The following is a 19422-nucleotide window of genomic DNA, read 5'->3' as shown; positions in this document are numbered from 1 at the left end:
TCTGACAGTCCCCAGACTGCAAAAAACTTGGATAAGGATATTATTCCCACAGGAATAATATCAGGATAAGGAATTACTCCCACAGCCTCTGCTGTATCTGAGCGGAGCATTCACACAGACCATACCTGGCCCCAGGTGTGCTGCTGCAGGCAGCACCTGCTTCCCAGTTCAGAACTCTGGCTGAAAAATCTGATTACCTCCCTGTAAAATTCCTGCCCCCATCACATGCACAGCAGCTTAGCAAGTGGAAGTGTGCTGGTATAAATAGAAATGACAGCCAACATGTCTTTCTATTTGCTCCCACAGGTTTTTTTTTTATTCCGCAAAGCGTCAGCGTCCTTGGGGCGAGCGAGCGAGAATTAGATCACAACTACGTGGTTAAAATTTAATCACTTCCCTACTAGCATAACACACAGACCACATCTTTTATTCACTTTGTTGTCAGTGACATCAGTGTCTGGGATCAGCTGCAGGTGGGAAGGCAGCAGGACAGGGGATTGCTGAGCAATTCCCTCTGCCGGCAGCGCGGAGCAGCGCTGGGAATGTCACCCAGCAGTTGTCACTTCTCCTAAACCACCTCAGGAATGGCAAGGGGGGAAAAGTACAGCTCGAAGGATCTGGGTAGAGTCTGTCCATCCAGTCCTTTACAGAAACCTAATCCACCTTCTCAGTACTGACTGCGAGTGTGTATGTCTGTGAGCATTTCCAGAGAGATCTGCAGGAACACATCCTGAAACACCTGGCCATGACTTTGCAGGGCTCCATCCCCCTGCCTCAGCCCAAACTGTACCGTAGGTGTGACAGAGTAAGGAATTTCAGAGGCACACAGAAGGAAAGGCAGAATCAGGAAATAAAATCTTTGCGATAGATGTTGATGTGTTCATACACTCACAGAAAACTTCTCAGAAGGTTCATATGAGTAATTTGGCATACAAGGATCTGTAGGGCAGTAGTTTTAACCTGCTGTCAAATCTGTTAGCTGGTGTTTTCACACAGCAAGGTGCAACAGCTACAACAACTAGCTCCAAACTCTCAGTGACAGGCACTCACAGACCAGACTGAGCACCAGTGAATGCACTGCACACAAACAAGTGGCTCTAGGCACCTGAAAACAGGTACAAAACCTTCCTGGTGCATCTCTTCCACTTGTGCAAGGAGTGGGAGACCAAGCCATGATTCTTGACAAGAAATTTAACCTAATCTACACTGGAGAAATGAACACAGTCTTATTTTGTGATGAAAGTTTTGTGAAAAGTTTCATGTATAATAGCTGCATTTAATATCTGATATTCTGCACATGTGAACAGGAACATACAGACTAAAAACAATCATTATCACACAGATTTCAAACAAGGCAAACTCACTTTCATTTCCAGTTCCTGCCATTCCACCTTCCCTGCCCTTAACAGCGGCCACAAACCTAAAAGAGAACTCTTGCTTTCAGAAAAGAAATCCAATTCTTTACCTGACAAACTTCATACAGCAACTTGTACTGCTCTTCCGGCTTCTGCAGAGTGCACAGACTGCATCCCATGTTTAAATTCGAGCGGCAGAAAGGATCCTCCTTATTCCCCCTTGCAGCCAGAGCGATGCCTGTGGCCAGGGTGCATCCAGGTGAGGATGGAGGGATGCTGGCCCCGCAGGTGAGGATGGAGGGATGCTGGCCCCGCAGGTGAGGCAGCTGCTGCCGGCACTGGCGGTGGCAGCACCGCGGAGCTCTGCCCGTCCCCGGCTCACAACTCCCTCCGTCTGCCTCTCCCGGCTCCCAGGCACGGCTATATACCGCCACTCATGCATATTAATCAGCTCTCATTGACTATTCATAACAGGCAGTGATACACAAGCTATAATTGCCAGCTATGACAGCTGAAATTTCTCTAATTAACAGGCAAGTGCTTCAGTAGCAGGCATAATAAAGGACACTAACAATTTTGTAAAGCATTTTGTAGCAATTACAAATAAACACGACTGCGTTTTACTACGGTCCCTCAGGATAATTCTTCCCACATTTCAGCAGGCGGGGAGCAGGGTTTAAACGTAAGGCACAGTGAAATGAATGCCGTGGCGCACAACTCAGCCAGGGTGAAGTTGAATATGCTCAGTAGCATTTATTTCCCTCCTGGACTGTGGTGCTATTTGAGAGGCTCAGTTTTACAGCAGCAGCTGACTGAACTGGGGGTTTAACAAGCACAACAGAGAAAGGCATCTCTGTCCCTGAAAGCCTCCACAGCCTGGCTGCAAAGCAAAGAAGGTATATGTGAATGTATGTGGATTTAGGGGAAAAAAAAAACAACAAAAAGTGTCTTGTATTAATATAGATTAGCTTCAGATTAATATGTATTCCAAGTGAAAAATGGCCATTTATGCCACTGACTCCCATTGTGTGTTTGAGCGGTGTAAAAGACAGCTTCACATATTATCTGTGATATTAAAAATATAAACTTTATGAGATTATAAAAATATGTACAATAAAATCAGCATGGCATTTATGAGTACTCAGCATTTGAGAGTGCAGATCTGCATTAAACCTGTACCACAGATGTAAAGGCTAAGACAGCAGTGAACTGCCCAATGAGCTAGAAAAGTACTCATAACTCACAGGCTTTATGGATATTTTCCAGCCTGTGAGAAGCACCACCTTGCCTTGGGAGTGTGGATCGGCCGTAATTTCCCCAGGTGTTTAAGCATTCAGAAGGGGCTGCATTTTTATAACCTCACTGCAACTCATTCTGCCATAAAGAAGGTGACAGAGCAGCCAGGAGGGAGAGCAAGGGTGCCATTCCCCCAGGAACTGCAGGGAGAGCCTGCATGGATCCTGGCCGTGGTTATCTGACAGGTTTTGATATTTGCTGAGCGAGTTTCTGCGGATCAGAAGGGAAGTGCTGTGCAAGGACCATCCTTCCTGTCCAAACTCTGCACACAGGTGCTGCTGTAGGGATCCTGTAGAACACTCAGCTCTTGCTACAATGACTGACTCACAGTCTGCATGAAAATGTTCATTACTGCAATGCAGTTCATGCTTTAGCACAACTTTGGTAAACTGAGACTGACAAGAAGGGGTCCCTTGACTCTGAGGCTTTATTTTGGTAGCAAAATTTGCCTGCCTACAGAAAGAAACAAAGAACAGAAAGAAAGGAGACCTCGTTTCAGTGGTGTCCAGCAACAGGACAAGGCACAATGGGCACAAATTGAAACACAGGAAGTTCTATATGAATCTGAGAAAAAACTTCTTTATTGTGAGGGTGGCAGAGCCCTGGAACAGCTGTCCAGAGATGCTGTGGAGTCTCCTTCTCTTTCTCTGGGGTTATTCAAAACCCACCTGGACATCATCCTGTGCAACCTGGTCTGGATAACCCTGCCGTGGCAGGGGGGGTGGACTGGATGCTCTCCAGGGGTCCCTGCAAATCCCACCTGTGACAGAAACCTCTGCCAAAAACCCAGAACAAGCAGGAACTTTATCCCTGAGCTGTGACTGTGCTGTTTCCCTGTTGAGAGAGCTGCTGCCATGGTGGCAGAAGCAGCAAGGCTGGAGCAAGGCAGAGGAAGCCTGGATGTTACTGCTGCCCTCAAGGAATGATTCAGGCTACCCCTGGTCAGATATTCCACTCAAATACTGCAGCTTTTCCAAGGCTGGTTGACAGCCAGTGGCTGGGGATCTTGAACAACTGGAAAAATTCTTGCATGAGGGGACTGGTGTTCCCTACAAGCAGAAAAAGATGATGATGATAAGTGAATTAAACAAAAAAACCCCTCAGACTCTATGAAAATTGTAAAAAAGTTTATGGCTTTGATTAGATATTTTTTGGTTATGTAATTTGATTAAGCAACTTGAGGTAAAGCTTCCAAAAATGTTGTCTGTGATTTTGGTTTTCTTCTTAAATGCAATTAAGTTTCTTCTCAAATACTAGATGCCATTTAAATAAATGTTAGTGTTCTGTTCAGGTGGCTGAGGTCAGTCAGTTTTTTGTTTTTTTTTTTAGGAATAGCACACAGCTGGATCTGCTTAGAAATAAACCAGAAACATGTGGGATATTTAATTTCCAGTTTCAACGGAAACACACCTATTTGTTATTTCCCTATAGCAACGTGATAGACTGCAGGAGATAATGTTTCATCTGATGCAGAGAGATAATCCCTAAATCAAGCCAGGAGAATAAGCCCAGCAGAAGACTTGTTTTGATGTGTGAGTGGAGGGTCCCATAAATGTGATGTTTGGGATTCTCCAGCTGACACGGCCCCTGGTAAACGAGCTGCTCCTGGAGCCAGGCCAGTGCCCATCTCACTGGAGATGTTTCCATTGTTGAAATATAACTTGCATCTCCCCTACTCATCTCATAGGCAAAAATAGTAGCACTGCCTCGGGTCAATACAGACTGGTTTTTACAGCACTTTGCCAAACCTTAAACATTTGGGTTGTAAACTTGTGTTCTGGGCTTTGTCCAGTGCTGATTTCTGCCTTTACTGGTTCACTCGAGCCGAAGCTTCAGTCATTTCCAAGAGCAAGATTACAGGGGGAAAAAAAAAAAGTTTGCCTATGTTCTGAAATTCTGGATGCTTTTTCTTTGAGAGGGGTTTCAGTATCGCCATAATTTGAAACAAGAATCTGAAGTTTGGCACCGGGATGGTTTGTGCTGTCCCTGTGAAATCTGCTAAATTTGGTCAGCTCCTCCTAAGCTGCTGCAATTTGTGTGTTCTCAGCACAAAGTCGGCGCAAGCTTCCAGTTTCATTCCTGAGGGACTTTAAACGAGCTCAGTGAGTGGTGCCAGGTCTGAGGAGGCCAGCTCGGCTTCCCGGTGGCTCTTTGTGAGGTGGGAGGATGGATTCCAAGAACAAAGGGATGCTCTCTGTGCTCCTCATCCAGCCAGGGAGAGCCACACGAGCTGCTGGGATGGGCTGGATGTTCATGACGTGACTTGTAAATAAAATATTGACCAAGGAAGCCTTACAGGAGCCCTCACCAGCACCTGCTGTACCTGGGGCAGGTGAGCCCAGGCTTCCCAGATCTGGCAGCTCGTGCTGGGATCTGTCACCAGCGCTAACGATGTGCCATGTGTGGTCTCGCCAGGGCCACAGATAACGAGCTTAACCAAATGGACGGCAGAGCAGGGTTTCCATCACGTGTAATGGCAATGTTAGAGCGGTCCCAGCTGAATCGGAGCAATCCAGGCTGAATGGGAAGTCAGCGAGCCAGCTGACTGGGAACAATAGCAAATGGCCTTTGAACACACAAGGTGCCAGCGAGAGCTTCCATTAGCATTTATCTAGATTACTCACTGCCCGCCCGCCCGCGTGTGGCCGCGGCTGCTAAATCCCCTCCGCCACAATACCTGGCTCCCACTACCAGACATTCGCTTTTGTGTCCAAGAGCTAATTCCCAGGGAACAGGAGAAGGTGGGAAGCAGCCAGACTGCCACCACAAAGGGGAGGGTGATGCTCCGGTCCCCGAGGTCCCGCACAGACAAGGAGGGAATGCTGCCACACGATTGCTTTCCGCACGTGTCTTAGCTTCTGCTCTCAGCTTCTTCAATTCGCCACCTCTCGGCTTGCCACTACAAACCTAATAGAAATTTTGCCGTTTCAGTGTTTGATTTATCCCCCCCTTAAGGCTGCCAGGTGCTGGCAGGTAAGGGGAACCCACGGGAGGCGGATGCACTTCAGGTGTCCTGCCTGTGTGCACGGGATGGTGAATCGGAATAAAGGGGGAAATGAAGCACTCATGAGGGACCTGCACCCTGGAGGGGATCATTATTAGGGAACTCAAAGGCTAAAAAGCGCTCTCTGCCAGCTTTTCAAGGGTAGGGACCGGCTCTGCCAAGGGTTGGCTCTCGGACAGCAGTTCCCACCAGCGAGAATAAACTCGTGTCCTTTGTGTGAGGAGCAGATGGCACACAGCTCCTGTCAGAGCTGGCCACACACCAAACCCAGCTCGGGGCTGGGAGCTCCTAATGCTGGAGTGGCTGCCTGCGATAGCACTGATGGCTTGGCATTGTTTATTTTGTTTCTTTAAATGCAAGTTGGCTTTCCTGCTCTGCAGTAACTATTTAACATTGTATTTCTGTACATATACTTAGCAAGTTCTGTTTAAACAAGTGATTCCTATTTAAGCAGCGCGATTAGGGAAGCGTTTGCTTAATGTATCAATACTTTAATTACTTTTCTTGTTTTTACAAATATTTAAGACTTGTGAGAAACAAAAGCTAGGAAAAAGAACAGCTGTGACTTTATAAATAATTCTTGCTTTGGTGTGTTAAATAAACAGAAGTCATGGAACTGTACAGATTATGGTTACCCAGCAGTGTGAAAGAGAGCTGTGTTACACAACCCTACTTCAAAGTGAAGTATCTGGGATTTTTCAAAGTGTGAGAGGTGTTTTTTAATTATAACCATTGGGTTACCTTTATTAAAGCTCGAGTGCCTCTGTTGGGAATGTGTTGAGACTGAGTTCCGTTTCCCTGTGTTTATTTGAAAATGTTCAATAATACAACCCACTGATAGCTGTGAAGCCTTGGGTTCTTAATAATACATGTAATTAGTGTGGATCTAATTTAAAAATACCCTTCTGAAAAGTTCTTTGTTGAATATGTGAAAGCAAACCAGGGTTTTCTATGGCATCGTGCAGGCACAATAATTAAATACACACTCTAAATATAACAGCAAAAAGATCTCAATTCTGGTGGGGTTTTTTGCATGTGGGCATAGCAATCTGCCTATGCATTGGAAGCTTCAAGACTGAGCCAAAATATTTAAACTAAAACATACCACAAGAGAGGATGTGAAAGCAAATGTAAAACTTTGGCTTTATTCCCATCAGTTAATGTTGAAGTCTTGAGATCCTTATTTGCTCCACTTAGCATCTCTGAAAGAGATCCAATCCTCAGAAGTAACTTAAATGAAATGATACTTATTGTTAAACTGCTGAAGGAACTGTTCTGTCCTTGAAGCTCTTTAAAAGTCCAATATTGCTGTAATTTATGCCACTTGAGGAAGGCGGTGATGCCTCAGGAGCATCCCTGCACCATCCCTGTAAGCTCTGCAGGGCCAGCAGATCCAGCACTATTGTGTTGATTCAGTCTCCCATGAAGCAGAACGATGAGGTCAGAATAGGGTAAAGAACTGTTTAATATGCCACTGAGACCTTGTGGTGGGGAGAAACAGGAGAGCTGACCTATGGACCAGGGAACTCCTCCTCCCCTGGGCTGCCCCTCTGGGTGTTGATTACAGCAGTGCCAAGAGGTCTTGGTCAAAGCTGGAGGCAAAAGGTGATCCCTGAACCTGAGGAGCTCAAGCTGGATTCACAGCGATGACACTGGGATGGGAGCAGGTGAAACAGGGCTTGAGTGCCGAGGCCAGAGAACGAACTCATCAAGAAGGGGCTGCTCTTTCACCTAAACACATCCAGCTCCAAAACCACCAGCTGCCAGCCCAGCAAAGCCCAGCTGAGGGAAGGACCTGGAGGCAGAGCACACTCCTCGTCCTTCAGCTCAAATCCCCCGTCCCTCTTCCATTCATGACACAATGGAAGCGGCCGCTGCGAACCACAAAGCCAAAAGTACGGAAGGCTGGCGAGGAAATGAGAAAATCTGATTATAGGCTGGATTTGTGTTCTAAAAGCTTCTTCCCTGATAGCTGAAACCTCAGCTTCCTCACAAAGAAGCATCTTTGATTTCCTGGTTTTGATGCTGCAACAGCCAAACTAATCTCTGTAATTTTTTACGGGTTATTTAACTGGACAGCTTCTACTTAAGAAGAATGACAAATTTAAGCTTGCACAAATTGTCACTTTTTACGTGGTGAAAAGTGCTCTGGTTATTGTTAGCAGTTACAAGAATATGCAATAGGAAATTAGGAAGATTTAAAGGAAGAAAGTGGATAATGAAAGTACAGGAGTGTGGAGTCAAATGTTAGTTCTACACTTGCGTTTATAAGGTTGACGTGCTCACAAATCTGAAATTACTCACAGAGCATCAACCCCCATTTTGATTTTGCTGCGAAATATCACTTTAGAGAGGCAGTATTGGTAAGCACAGGCTGCTCTGAGTGATGGTGATTTCAAAATAAGAACGTTTTCTGTAGAAGTGATAATCCACTTTTAATAATCTCAGAGCACGCCAAACGATTCGGCGGACTTGAACGCTGCATAAAAACTATTGACATAGTACTTCATCTTTAAAACTGATAGACACGTGCCACAAAAGCTAATAAAGTTCATTCTAATACAAATGAGGAAGTAAAATAGTATATCATAGCCTCTGATAGCTTTGGCTCCTGATCATATAACTGTAGCCCAGGGACAAAGAAAATTGAAGTGATTTAGAAAGGTACCCAGTAGGATATATCTGATATTAGGCAGTTTGCTGAAGCAAAACAGTAATGTCAGAGAGATACAAAGGTGTAAAATCCATTTGACTGTGTCCAAGTGCTTCTGCTCTCTGACCTTAATGTCTCCAGATGAACTCCCCTTAGGGTCAGCTGAATAATGCTTAATAACCTATGGCCTGAAACTGCCAAGACCTGCTAAGGATCACAATCTTCACTCCTGTGTTTTAGCTACTGTATTCCTATTAAGAATTTTAAGCTATTTCTATTTGAAAAGATATTATCTTTCATCTCTCAGTTCTTACTGCTTCACACTTAATATGAAACAGAGCAAAACAGGAATGCCATCTATGGTTCATTAGGTTTTATATTAACCACCCGATGAAGAGAATATGTGGGAATATTAAGTATTAATGGTAAATGGCAGGACTTGCTTATATGTTTGCCTTTGTTTTCATTTCTAGGTTCAAGTGGACAATGAGGGGTTTGATTGCTAATTCTCAGCTAGAGCTCCTGTGCAGGGAAGGCCCAGGAGAGGAGCAGACCTTCAATGAGACAGGATTTGAGTCTTTTAGGAACAAAGGAAATGGAAGTGCTCATTTCTGTCTTTGAAGTTGGGAAAGATGTGTTCTCACTGAAGGAGACTGGCATTAGCTCCAGAGCTGGTGTGTGTGATTAATTCCACTGTGGGCTCTCAGAGGGGACAGCAGGGACCCTGCTGGGGACAGCAGCAGCAGAGTCTGTGCTGCAGCACGAGCACAGCCAAAGCCGTGCAGGTGTGTGGGTAAGAGGAGAGGAACAGAGGGAAACGGGGGCTCTGGCTGGCTGCAATCCCAGAGCCAGGCTGTGTCTGTGCTGGGAGCTCACCTGTGCTCCCCCAGCACCACCAGTCTCGAAACTACGGGAGGATACAGCAGGTGGCTCAGGTCCTGCTCAGCGCAGATTTCCATTGTTTAGCTCATGAAACGCACCAACAATACACAGCAATATTTGCTTCCCATTTATCCTCTTTGCAATGTAATCTCACCAGCCCGTGGAATTGCAGCAACGCTGGTTCATGTCTCATTGCGTTCTAAAATCAATCCTATTGCAAAAACATTGATTGGATAAAAGACACTCTAAGTATTAATGCCTTCTCTGACACAAGAAGGACACTTTTTATGCTTGGCTCGTCTTGAACAAGAAATCCTGGTTCAATGAGGAAAGTCATAGAAGCATTTAGGCTGGCAAAGACCTCTGAGGCCATCCAGTCCCAGCATTAATCCCTGTTGGAGGGCACATAACTCCCAATTTTGTTCCTTCTCGAGGTCACATCACCTGGCTTTGTCTTCAGTGGCAATGGAAGTGATTTCCACCTGTTATTAGCACTGTGTTTCTGGGAAGCCCTGTGAATCAATGTTTACCTTAATGAAAGACATAAATTACCCACATTGGCTCTTGTATTGGCCAACTGCACGGAGCTATCCCACAGCTGTACTCCCTCTGCCATTTCTTCCTTTAAAATACACTTTCTGATAAGCAGCATTGATCAGGCAGCATCGAAATGAATACACAGATGTAAATATCTGATAAAAGAAAAGGCAAAGTACACAGGGAATCATGACCCAGAAATGATCATTCCTATCAGAAGACACATTCACTAATCTTGTCATTTCCAGTGAAGCCTCAGAGCTGCTGGTTTTCCCTAATCCAGAAACTGCATTCCAGTTTTCCTACAGACTGATGTTTCTCTGCATTTCTCTGCAGAAATAAACCAATGTCCTCGATAAAAATTTTACAGACAGAATGGAAGTTAGAATACGGATATCAATTAATGAGATTATTGAGTAACAGACAAAATAAGTGGTTGCGTTTCTTTGAAAATTGTATTGTGTGTCCAGAATTTTCATCCAGGTGGCTGCAGCATGAAACATGGGATGCAGAACTTGAAAGTTTGTGTGATTTATGGTGTGACTGTATTTATTTTAAATATTTTTATGGTTTGAGTTGCAGCTTGACTGTTTTGGGGTGTTAGGAAGAGACGGGAAATAAGATTTCAATGATATTTCTTATCCCCTGCCTATCTTTGCTCTCCTCTGTTGTTTCCCCAATCGAGAGGCTTCTGCAGAGAGCTGCGCTTTCTTTTCAAATTATTTGTGTCTGTTCTCACCATGAATGACAGAAAACTCAGACTCTGTTTAGGACACAAATGGACTGGACTGCACATACATATCTAGAGGCACAGTCACACGGCTGGGGGGAAGAGACTGGGTTTCTGAGAAATACACCTATGAAAACATTAATTAAGTCACAGATGAAGCCCAGATGATGGAGCTGCCTATTTAAAACACTACATTGGTTTCCAGGATGATGATCAACACCATTTTCTGTGCTATTTAATTTTTTTTTCTGTTTCTTGGCTGTAGTTAGAAGGTTATAAACTGGCAGGCATGTATTCCTAAGACTTTGAAATTCAAGTTGCTCTCTGCTTTCTTTGAGTTTCATGTTCTTAGCGGAGGAGAGAAATCACAATAATTACAGCTTAAAATAGTCTCATTTCATGGTGTGGCTAACAAGTGAAACTACAAGTAATGATGTAATCTAACATGTCAAAAAAGAAAATGAAAAGAGGAGACAGAAGGCAGGATGGAGCCAAGGGATGCGATGTGCCATGTCATCTTCTAATTAACTAACTGATCCTTTAAACTGTCAAAAATCAGCCAGGAAATCCATGGCCCAGTGTCTTATTAATATTCATACTGGGCCATGAGAAGCTCTGATTCCAGTCCCAGTGGTTATAGTTAAACATTAAAATAATAATAAAAAAAGCCTGGCTACCCAGGGCTGCAGGAGCATCCCACTGATGGGGGGATGCAGGGCACCCTGCTCCCCAGCTCTGCTGGGGAACCCTCCCAGGCTGAATATTGATTTCTGGATTATTAGGGGGGTCGTCTATCGAAAAAAAACCCAAAAAACCAATTATTTTCCTTCGTGCTACGAGCTGCCACACTGTTAATCACATTAAGCTCCACGTTGTCAAAGGAATGAAGGATGCATGGAATGTTTTGCAATATAAGCCCATTTTTAATTTTGCCCACACCAAAGGAATATGCAGTTAATAAAGCCTGGTCGTTTGGAGGAATGGGGGAATTCATTTTGCCATGTAGGATGCAATTCAGGATTGTTTTTGCAGAAATCTGGGGCCCACAAGAAAAATAATCTTCCATAATCTTCTTATAATGCAATTATTCTCTTACATTTCAGCCTGCCAGTCTCTTCCTACTCCCACTAAGCAGTTTCCTGAACCTTGAAGTCGAAGGGAGCAGCTGACATTTGGTTTGTCCATTCATTTTCTGTTTAATTCTTCATGGCAGGACAATGCTTTGAAAAAAATAACAAAAATCCTCTCGGCTCTGAATTACATGGACTATTTTGGGGCCCAGTCTGCCACAGACAGGGATGTGCCTGTGTGCAGCAGGAGATGGGGATGAGGAGGTAATTCAGCACCTTCTGAAGTCAAAAAGGAGTTTTGACATCAGCCTTTTACAATTAATTTCAAGCCCAGACTATTTTGAGGGCAGTTAATCCTGTTTTATTCTTGTCATTTCTAGCTGTGCATGGCATAGTAGAGAGCAATATATTATGTAGCCCTTTATAGCAGCATGATCAGTAAAGGAGTAGTTGAGCTGTAAATCACATGCTGTACCTCTCAATGAAAAATAATTCAATTGCTGGAATCTCATTAATTGATAGCCTTTATTTAATTGATACACTAAAGGAAAAATATCTTGGTTTGCCCCCTATTTCTTCCGTTCATTCCCTGCCCTTGCCAGTTTCCTCTGATACAACTTTCTGCAGTTTGGCACAGCACTTAGAGGAAGTAAAGGCCACCTTTCCCATCTCAGCCCCTCCCTGTGTGGGTGCCTGTTCCTGGGAGTCAGCAGGGTGAGGAGTGGATTCCCTGGGAACTGCCCTCCTGCTGCTGTGGGCTGCCCCAGCACTGCCTGCATCCCACCAGGGCCATCCCAGCAGATGGAATTTGGGTTCTCACCTCCCAGCCCTGGCTCAGCAGCCCAGTTTGGGGCAGCTGAAGGGACTTTCCCTGGTTTTCCATCAGCTGTGGAGCCTGGCTGTGCCCCCGGAGCAGTGCCAGGGTATTCTGGGGTAGCACCAGAACTGCTGCTGTGGAGTTCTTGTCTTCTTCCCTGCCCATGGACACACAAACCCCGGGCCACGTCCTGCATCAGAACATCCAAGCTGTGCCCACAGAGAGCTGGGATTTCTCTGGGAGCCACTCAGGGCTTTCTCCCCCCTCCCCCCGCCAAAAAAAATCTTCAAGCAAAGCTATCAACCCAAATATTTAACATCACGTATTTGCTCAGTTGTTTAAGCTCTATTATGGATGAAAGGCAGGCTCCATTTAAAAAAAAATAAAATTAAATACTCCAAAGTGTCTATCAGCTGGGTTACAGCAGGCACTGAACTGCCAGACCACAAATCTTGAATATGTTGAGGCTAAATGTCTACGAGGAGCATATGTTATGGATCAAAGAACACACTGATTAATCCAGCAGAGACAAAAGTCTGTCACTTTGGTCATGGTGCCATGATACCACAGAAGACAGCACTGAGGAAGCACATGAATAGAGAACAAATGCCAGTGAAAGAAAGGAAAGAGAGAAAAGGAGGTTACAATCTAAAATAAAAGTTTTATTGGGTCAAATGCTTTCACCTATGGATGCAGTTTCTTAATGCATTTCCTATTTTTAAAAGAAAAATTAAGTTCTCACGATTTTGGGGGATGTGAATTTCTATCTATTTCCCTGCTATCATTTTATTAATACAATTTTATATTAATTCAAGCAGTCCATAATTTTTCTAGTGACATTTGTCTACCTGAGGCTGTCTATTTACATTGGTACAGCACGAGGGAGCAGGAACCTGGGATCACAGCAATGCATTCCGAGCTAGGCTGTTTTTCTCCAGCATTTTGTTGGTTTATTTTGCATTTCTGCCAAGCAGTTTAGCAGAGCAGTGTCTTGTTCACATGAAGTTTTACTGCAATCCTTCAACTGAGGTGTTAAAGTAGAACACACTCTTCTTAAAATCTACTTGAAAGCAGAGGAAGACTTCTTATTTTCTAGAATTTTTAAGTATTTTTCCATTCAGTATCACATCCCTGTATCTGGTATGTCTTCCATAAAGAATGCTTCAGAAAACCTTCCCCATAACTTACAAAGGAACACTAATTTCAAACATTTTCCATTTAGTTTCAGTGTTTGTTTGAAAGTGTTTCAAACGTTTGCTTTCTCTGCATTCATATCTTCTTCCTCACTGTGGCATTTCGTTTTTAATTAGAAAGGGAGAAGAAAACAACTTAGGAAAATGAGACTTTCCTAAATTCAAGCTTTAATACTGAAAATATTTCTTATGCAGGGGGTAGCAAAGCCTGTGAGGATCCCCTGCTTGTGAACTGGGGGATCTGTACACAGATTACATTCAGGGCCACCTGATTTTCTGGGGAGAATGGGATTCCCAGCACCCGTTTTAGCTTCCAGAAGAGTCTGGTTGAGCTCTGCTGCAGGGCTCCCAGCCCTGCTGTCACTCGGTGGTGTTTTAATGCATCCCCTACATTTTGACAAGGTGGCCACCTTCATCATCATAATATCCTGTCCATGCGTGTGCAGTTGGCTAAATTAATGTATAATGCATGAACTAGGTTTCTCAAAAGTAGTCTGTGAGGGGGTATATTAACTATACATGTTTTGTCACTTTTCCATCTCATTTGGGTACAGATAAGTTATCAGTAATCTCAGACAAGAGATATTTGTGTGTGAGTGGCTGTGCATATTTTATGCTGACAATAGCTCCTTATACCATGGTACCTGGCAAGCCTGTCAGGAAGCACATGCACCCTCAATTTTACCTGATTTTATTGCAAAGTGATGCCTGGGGTTCTCTGAAGGAATAACCACGGCTGTATCCTGGAGATTCCTTTAACAAGCCACTGCTTGGCTGTATTTGTCCTCAGCTTGTTTTTCTGCATAATTTAAAAGGCAGCTGTCACAGCTACCTGCTGTCCTGCCTGAAACCTGGGCAGTGTTAAATAAACCTGACATTTGTACAGTGCTAAAGAAACCCCACAGTGAGCCCAGCCCCCTCCAAGAGCCTCCCTGATCCCATTCCCAGCAGCCAGGCTGGGATACAGGGAAAACCAACAGCAACAGCTCATCACATCACATTACACTGCCAGAATGAGCAGGCTTTCCCTCAGAGAAAGAGTTAAAGCTAATTGCATGGTAAAGACCATGAGATCAGAATCCTGGGACTCAGGAACTGATTTATGCACTGCAAATGTGTATATCCTTTGCAGAAAAGGCCATTTCCTGTTTAAAAATGTTAAAATACTTGATTAAACTCTGCGGTTCCCAAACCAAACACATTACACTCTTTAGTCCATTAAAACTCTGCGAGCCCGTTACTTCTCGTGCTGTGATGGATTGATTGTATTTAATCTCTCCTCCTTCTGAAGTTGTTTTCATTTCCTGCAGCCCCCTGCCCTCCCAGCACCAACACACCAGCAGAGCATCCACTGGCCGCCAGCAGAGCTGATTATAAACATCTATTGTCACTTGGACAATGTTTATATGGAAACAGCTACGCTTTATGAGTCATTATTATTATTGTTATTATTGTCACAAAGCCAGGTGGGAGCTGGAGCGGGATGGCAATAAGGACACCTGAGCAGGCAGCACTGACAATTCTTATCTTCTACCCTTCAATTAAGGCAGTGTCAGAAGGGCTGATGCATTCAAACGATGCTGCACTATATTACTCCAGGAAAAGCACTCTGTGGCTGAAGCTGAACACAAAGTAAACATGTTTCTTAAAGGGAAGAAAGAAGTGGATTGTGACCTTTACTCTAACTGTCCAATAATAGTTTGCTATTTACCAAGAAACAAAGGTAAATACTATTAGAGGAGCAACCTTCCCTGCTGTATTAGAAATACACAGGGCACCGGTGCAGTCAGCCCTCTTCTTTCTCACACCTACTCAGGGACTTCTTGTACAGCTGAGACTCTCTTAGAAGTGTTAATCAGGCTGGTTCAAGGAATTTATGAAACAGAAACTCTCCCCAAGTTGGAGCACAGTGCAAAGCCCTGTGCACAATATTAGTGGCGTAGATAATTAATTTCCTTAAAGATCAAGTTCAGGAATCTTCTTCTGTGGAGTTTCTGAGTCATTGCTCATTTTATGGTTTAGGACTCTGTTTATCCTGAGACTGGTGAACACATACATGCTTCTTAAAGCTGTTTTGCAGGTCTGTGCTTCTAAATGATTTCCTTTCTCTCTGCCACTTGCACATTTAAAAAATGTAAGCAGCAGTATTCATAAGTTCATCGAATTTCAAAAGAATGGAGTCATTTTTCAAAACCAGTGTGTTCTTGAAAAGGTGTAATACAGATCAGTTCTACTGTAGACTATTTCATATTGAGAAGGGAAACTGCTTGGTGTTTGTTTTCACTTAAAGAGTTCTCAGAAGTGCCCACCCTCATTTCCTCATGCCCCCTTGAGTATGAATTCTGTTGGGAACTTTCTCTAACAAACTTGGGAAAATGCAGACAGAGAGTAACAAACTTCATAATTCATGGAACACCAAGGCTGGTGCTTTTTCATTTCTCTTAAGCACACAGATCTTGCTAAAACTCAGGATTTGCTTTAGAGCTTTTTCAGTTCAGTGTGGTGATCAGGAGGCAGAACTATGGGATGGCTTCTGAATTATCGCAGGCAATCTGAATTTGTGGTTCAGACATCAAGAACAGCAATAAAGAAGAAGGGAAGAATTACTGTTCTTCCAACAAACACATGGCTTCTGAGTGGTGGGAGGCAAGAATTGCTGCTATAAAATACAATGCAGCCAGAAATTTCCAAAAGGTGTCATGTTGGGATTTTTAAATGCCTGACATCAATTTAATTCAAAATGATGCCCCAATGCAAATGGGATTATTTTATCTGTTAACTTATCTCCAGGTAAAGCTTTGACTCATCAGTCAGGTATAGTTAATGCTACACCTTTCAGTTCTTCAGTAAGTCATTTTTCAGATCAGTCTGACTGTGTGGCTTTCACAACTGACCATTTTTTCTGGAGAAAATGAATCAACAGCAAGAAATGGTGTGAATTTTTCCTGCTGCTGTGGATATAGCTTTTTGGTTCCTCTGGTAATTACTTGGATCAGACCACAGGACCTGTGTGATTAGCCTGCAAACTCTGCTCTGACCTGGAAGAGGAAAGATTAATCTTTTTAATCTTTCCAAGTGTCACAGCACAGCCTGGCATTGTGCTCTTGGTCAGGGGGGTAATTTCTTAAGTTGCATGTTTGGGGTTAAAGTCTTGCTCCTGAGTTGCAATATGTGACTAGGGTTTAAGTCACTGTTATGTGTGATTAAGAGTAATTCTGAGCAATTAAAGAAAACAGTTCATTTGTGGCAGGTGGCAGAAAGATAAAGAAGATAATTACTCTTTTTAGCCATCTGTGTTAAGTGCCATTAGCAGAATTAAACGGAGATTCACCACTTTGAAATTTGAGGCAAAGTTCTTTTCCCTTAACTACACAATATAATATTGTCTGAAGTCTAATTACAAAAAAAAAAAAGGAGTACTTTCACCCTGCTTGCCATGAGGTGCATATTTGCTAATTTTGTTAAAAATGTTGGCACTCCAAGATATGATAAATTGGACAACTGCTGGTACTAAATGTCTTTGAATTACGTGTTGGCTGTGAAAAGCTGTTCAACTTTGAGTGAGTTTATCCTGAGAAGCCCTGATCTGCAGTGATGAACTGCTGCTCAAAAGATGAAACATTTCTACCCTTCTGTCAGGTGTCTGAAATATCCCACTGCCCTTCCCAGGTCTGCTGAGGATCACTGCCAGTGCTGCTGGAGGGATCAGGCAGTGAGCAGTTCCAGGAATATGTGCTGAGATGTAAAAAATACACATCACCAAAGCAAAAAAGGGAGCAGGGGAAACCTTTCCTGGAGGAATGGACACACAGGGCAGGAATTCCTGCCTCCTGGAAGCCTGCAGGGAGTACAAACCAATCCTTTCTCTCTCCAGCTGTGTGATGATAGCACCAAGCGCTGCTGAAATGAAAAGTACAATTCTGGAAAAGCAAAGCCTGCAATTTTTTTCCATTTTCTCTGTTTTCTGATAGTTATAAGGAGGCTGAGTTTCATGACTATAGGACCTGGCTCATGTTTTACCTTCTGGTATTTACCAGTTGTGTCTGCTCTGTACTTTCACTTTGGGTATTAGGAGTCCTGTAAAATTCATGTCACACTGTCACCACACACAGACACAGTCACTGTATCAAGGTTACTCTGAAAAAATTGCAAATTTTCCCAAATACTAATGAAGCTTTTGATTATAGAAGTACTTGGAATTTTTTTATAGTAAACATTAATCACCAGAAGGAGTTTTCATGTTCACAGGATGATCCCAGCTAATTAATAAATCTTTCTTACTGATTAATACCAACTACATTTCATTTAAAAATGGGTAGATTATGTTAAGGGAGTTTTATCAGACTTTAATGACTGTAATGACCAATTATAAACGTAAGGGTATATTAGGATTCCTGTCTTGTGTGAAACACTTTACAATAGCATTTTTTCATAAGCTGAAGAGGTGTTTATTGGCAGTACTTGTGTAATTCTGTGCCAAAATTGTCTTTAGCAAGGACAGAACAGGACACCTACAAGGACACTACAGCAGGGCTGCTCAGAAGGTGCTGCTCTCTGAAGGCAGCACAGGACAGGGATCTGAGATGGTCTTTAAATAAGGAAGAGGTTCACAACCTGAACCTCAGTGATGTAACAGATGTATCAGAAATGAAGGACTGAGGATGGGAGCCCCAAAATCTCATTTATCTGCTAAGATCACTAAGATAAATCACCAGAGCTTTCTGGTGCTTCTGGAGCAGCATCTCCAGCTCTGCCAGAGGTTTTGATCTTTTCCTTTTTCAGCAGACTTGATATGAATGTCAGCCTGGGTGATTTGCGTTGGCAAGCTTGGATTAACAAAGTTGCTTTTGTTGTCAAGAAATTCTACATTTCTCTTAGCATAGTATTAAAATGGAAATGGAGATAGAGACACCCAGAGTCACCCAAGATTCCTTCAGACATCCATGCACCTGGCAGGTGGGAGGCAGGGCTCAGGAGCACCTGCAGGATCTGACATTCCACAGTGCCTAAAATGCCACTGGAATTGGATGTTGAGGCAGCAAAATCCCAGTTCTGGCATGGTATGAATGCTACTGCCAAGCTGATCAGTGGAAAAAGCTGAGTTGTAGCTCCATGCAGATGAATTAAACACACATTTACACAGATTAGATGTTATTCTGTACAAGGTTTCTCACTCTGTTTGTTGTGCTTTGGTCTGTGAGTCATTGCACTGTTCCTTCAGCTGGTGAGATGTCTTTGTTTGAAATAAAAACAATGTTTGCTATGGAGGCAATATAAGCATGTTGAATTCTAATGAGTAGGTTTATGTTAAATATACGGGACAGTTATTCAAATCTCCTCTGTGAACCAGACATTCTGGGAGTGATGTGCTAAGCCAGCTCTGCCGTGGAGCTGTGTGTCCTTCCCAGATACTTCTCCCTTCATTATTTCCTTCCTGAGCTGTGTTCTGGGACTGGTACAAAAGAAAGGAGTGGGAGGCAGAGATTGTGCAGGAGAACAAAAGCCCTTCAAATAACTCTTTTAGACACTTTTCACACTTTAATTGAATAAATTGTACAGAAAATCCTGTGTCTGTGGTATACAACTCCCCAGGTGCTCTCAGCTACCATATCCAGAGCTGCTTATATTCAAACGAGGTAATTTAATACACTTTTATCTGTATATATTGTACCGTGTCTTTTCAAACCAAATGGCTGTGAATTTTGACTTGGAACAAAGAAAACACTCTGTGAAGGAACACTGCCTCCCTCCTTGGATGCTGCTGTTCATCCCTGAGTATCTGAGCACCATTAAAAAAAGCCCTTCGTGCTGATGTGTAAACTGTTTTCAGCCCCTGCGTAACGCCACTAACACGACATCCATGCACAAAAAAATGTATGGCTCAT

General features: G+C 43.4%; 1 protein-coding gene across 2 annotated transcripts in view; it reads right to left on the bottom strand.

Moving 5' to 3' along the window:
• The window catches only part of PDZRN3 (PDZ domain containing ring finger 3), a 132678-nt gene that overhangs the window by 29381 nt on the left and 83875 nt on the right, over nucleotides 1-19422 (bottom strand). The window contains exons 1-2 of one of the 2 annotated variants that reach the window (XM_038148752.1): nucleotides 1688-1927; nucleotides 1466-1634 (exon numbers count right to left, since the gene is read on the bottom strand). The exons of the other annotated variant lie outside the window; for it this stretch is intronic. Coding sequence (XP_038004680.1) covers nucleotides 1466-1634; nucleotides 1688-1797 — 279 coding nt within the window. The 5' untranslated portion in view covers nucleotides 1798-1927. Of the gene's footprint in view, nucleotides 1-1465; nucleotides 1635-1687; nucleotides 1928-19422 lie in introns of those variants that run through there. 2 annotated transcript variants of the gene reach the window in all.

This window comes from Motacilla alba, chromosome 12, assembly GCF_015832195.1.
Source record: "Motacilla alba alba isolate MOTALB_02 chromosome 12, Motacilla_alba_V1.0_pri, whole genome shotgun sequence".
In the NCBI taxonomy this organism is placed as follows: domain Eukaryota; kingdom Metazoa; phylum Chordata; class Aves; order Passeriformes; family Motacillidae; genus Motacilla; species Motacilla alba.
Note: the sequence above shows the minus strand (reverse complement) of the source record. Positions and strands in the feature narration are given on the sequence as shown.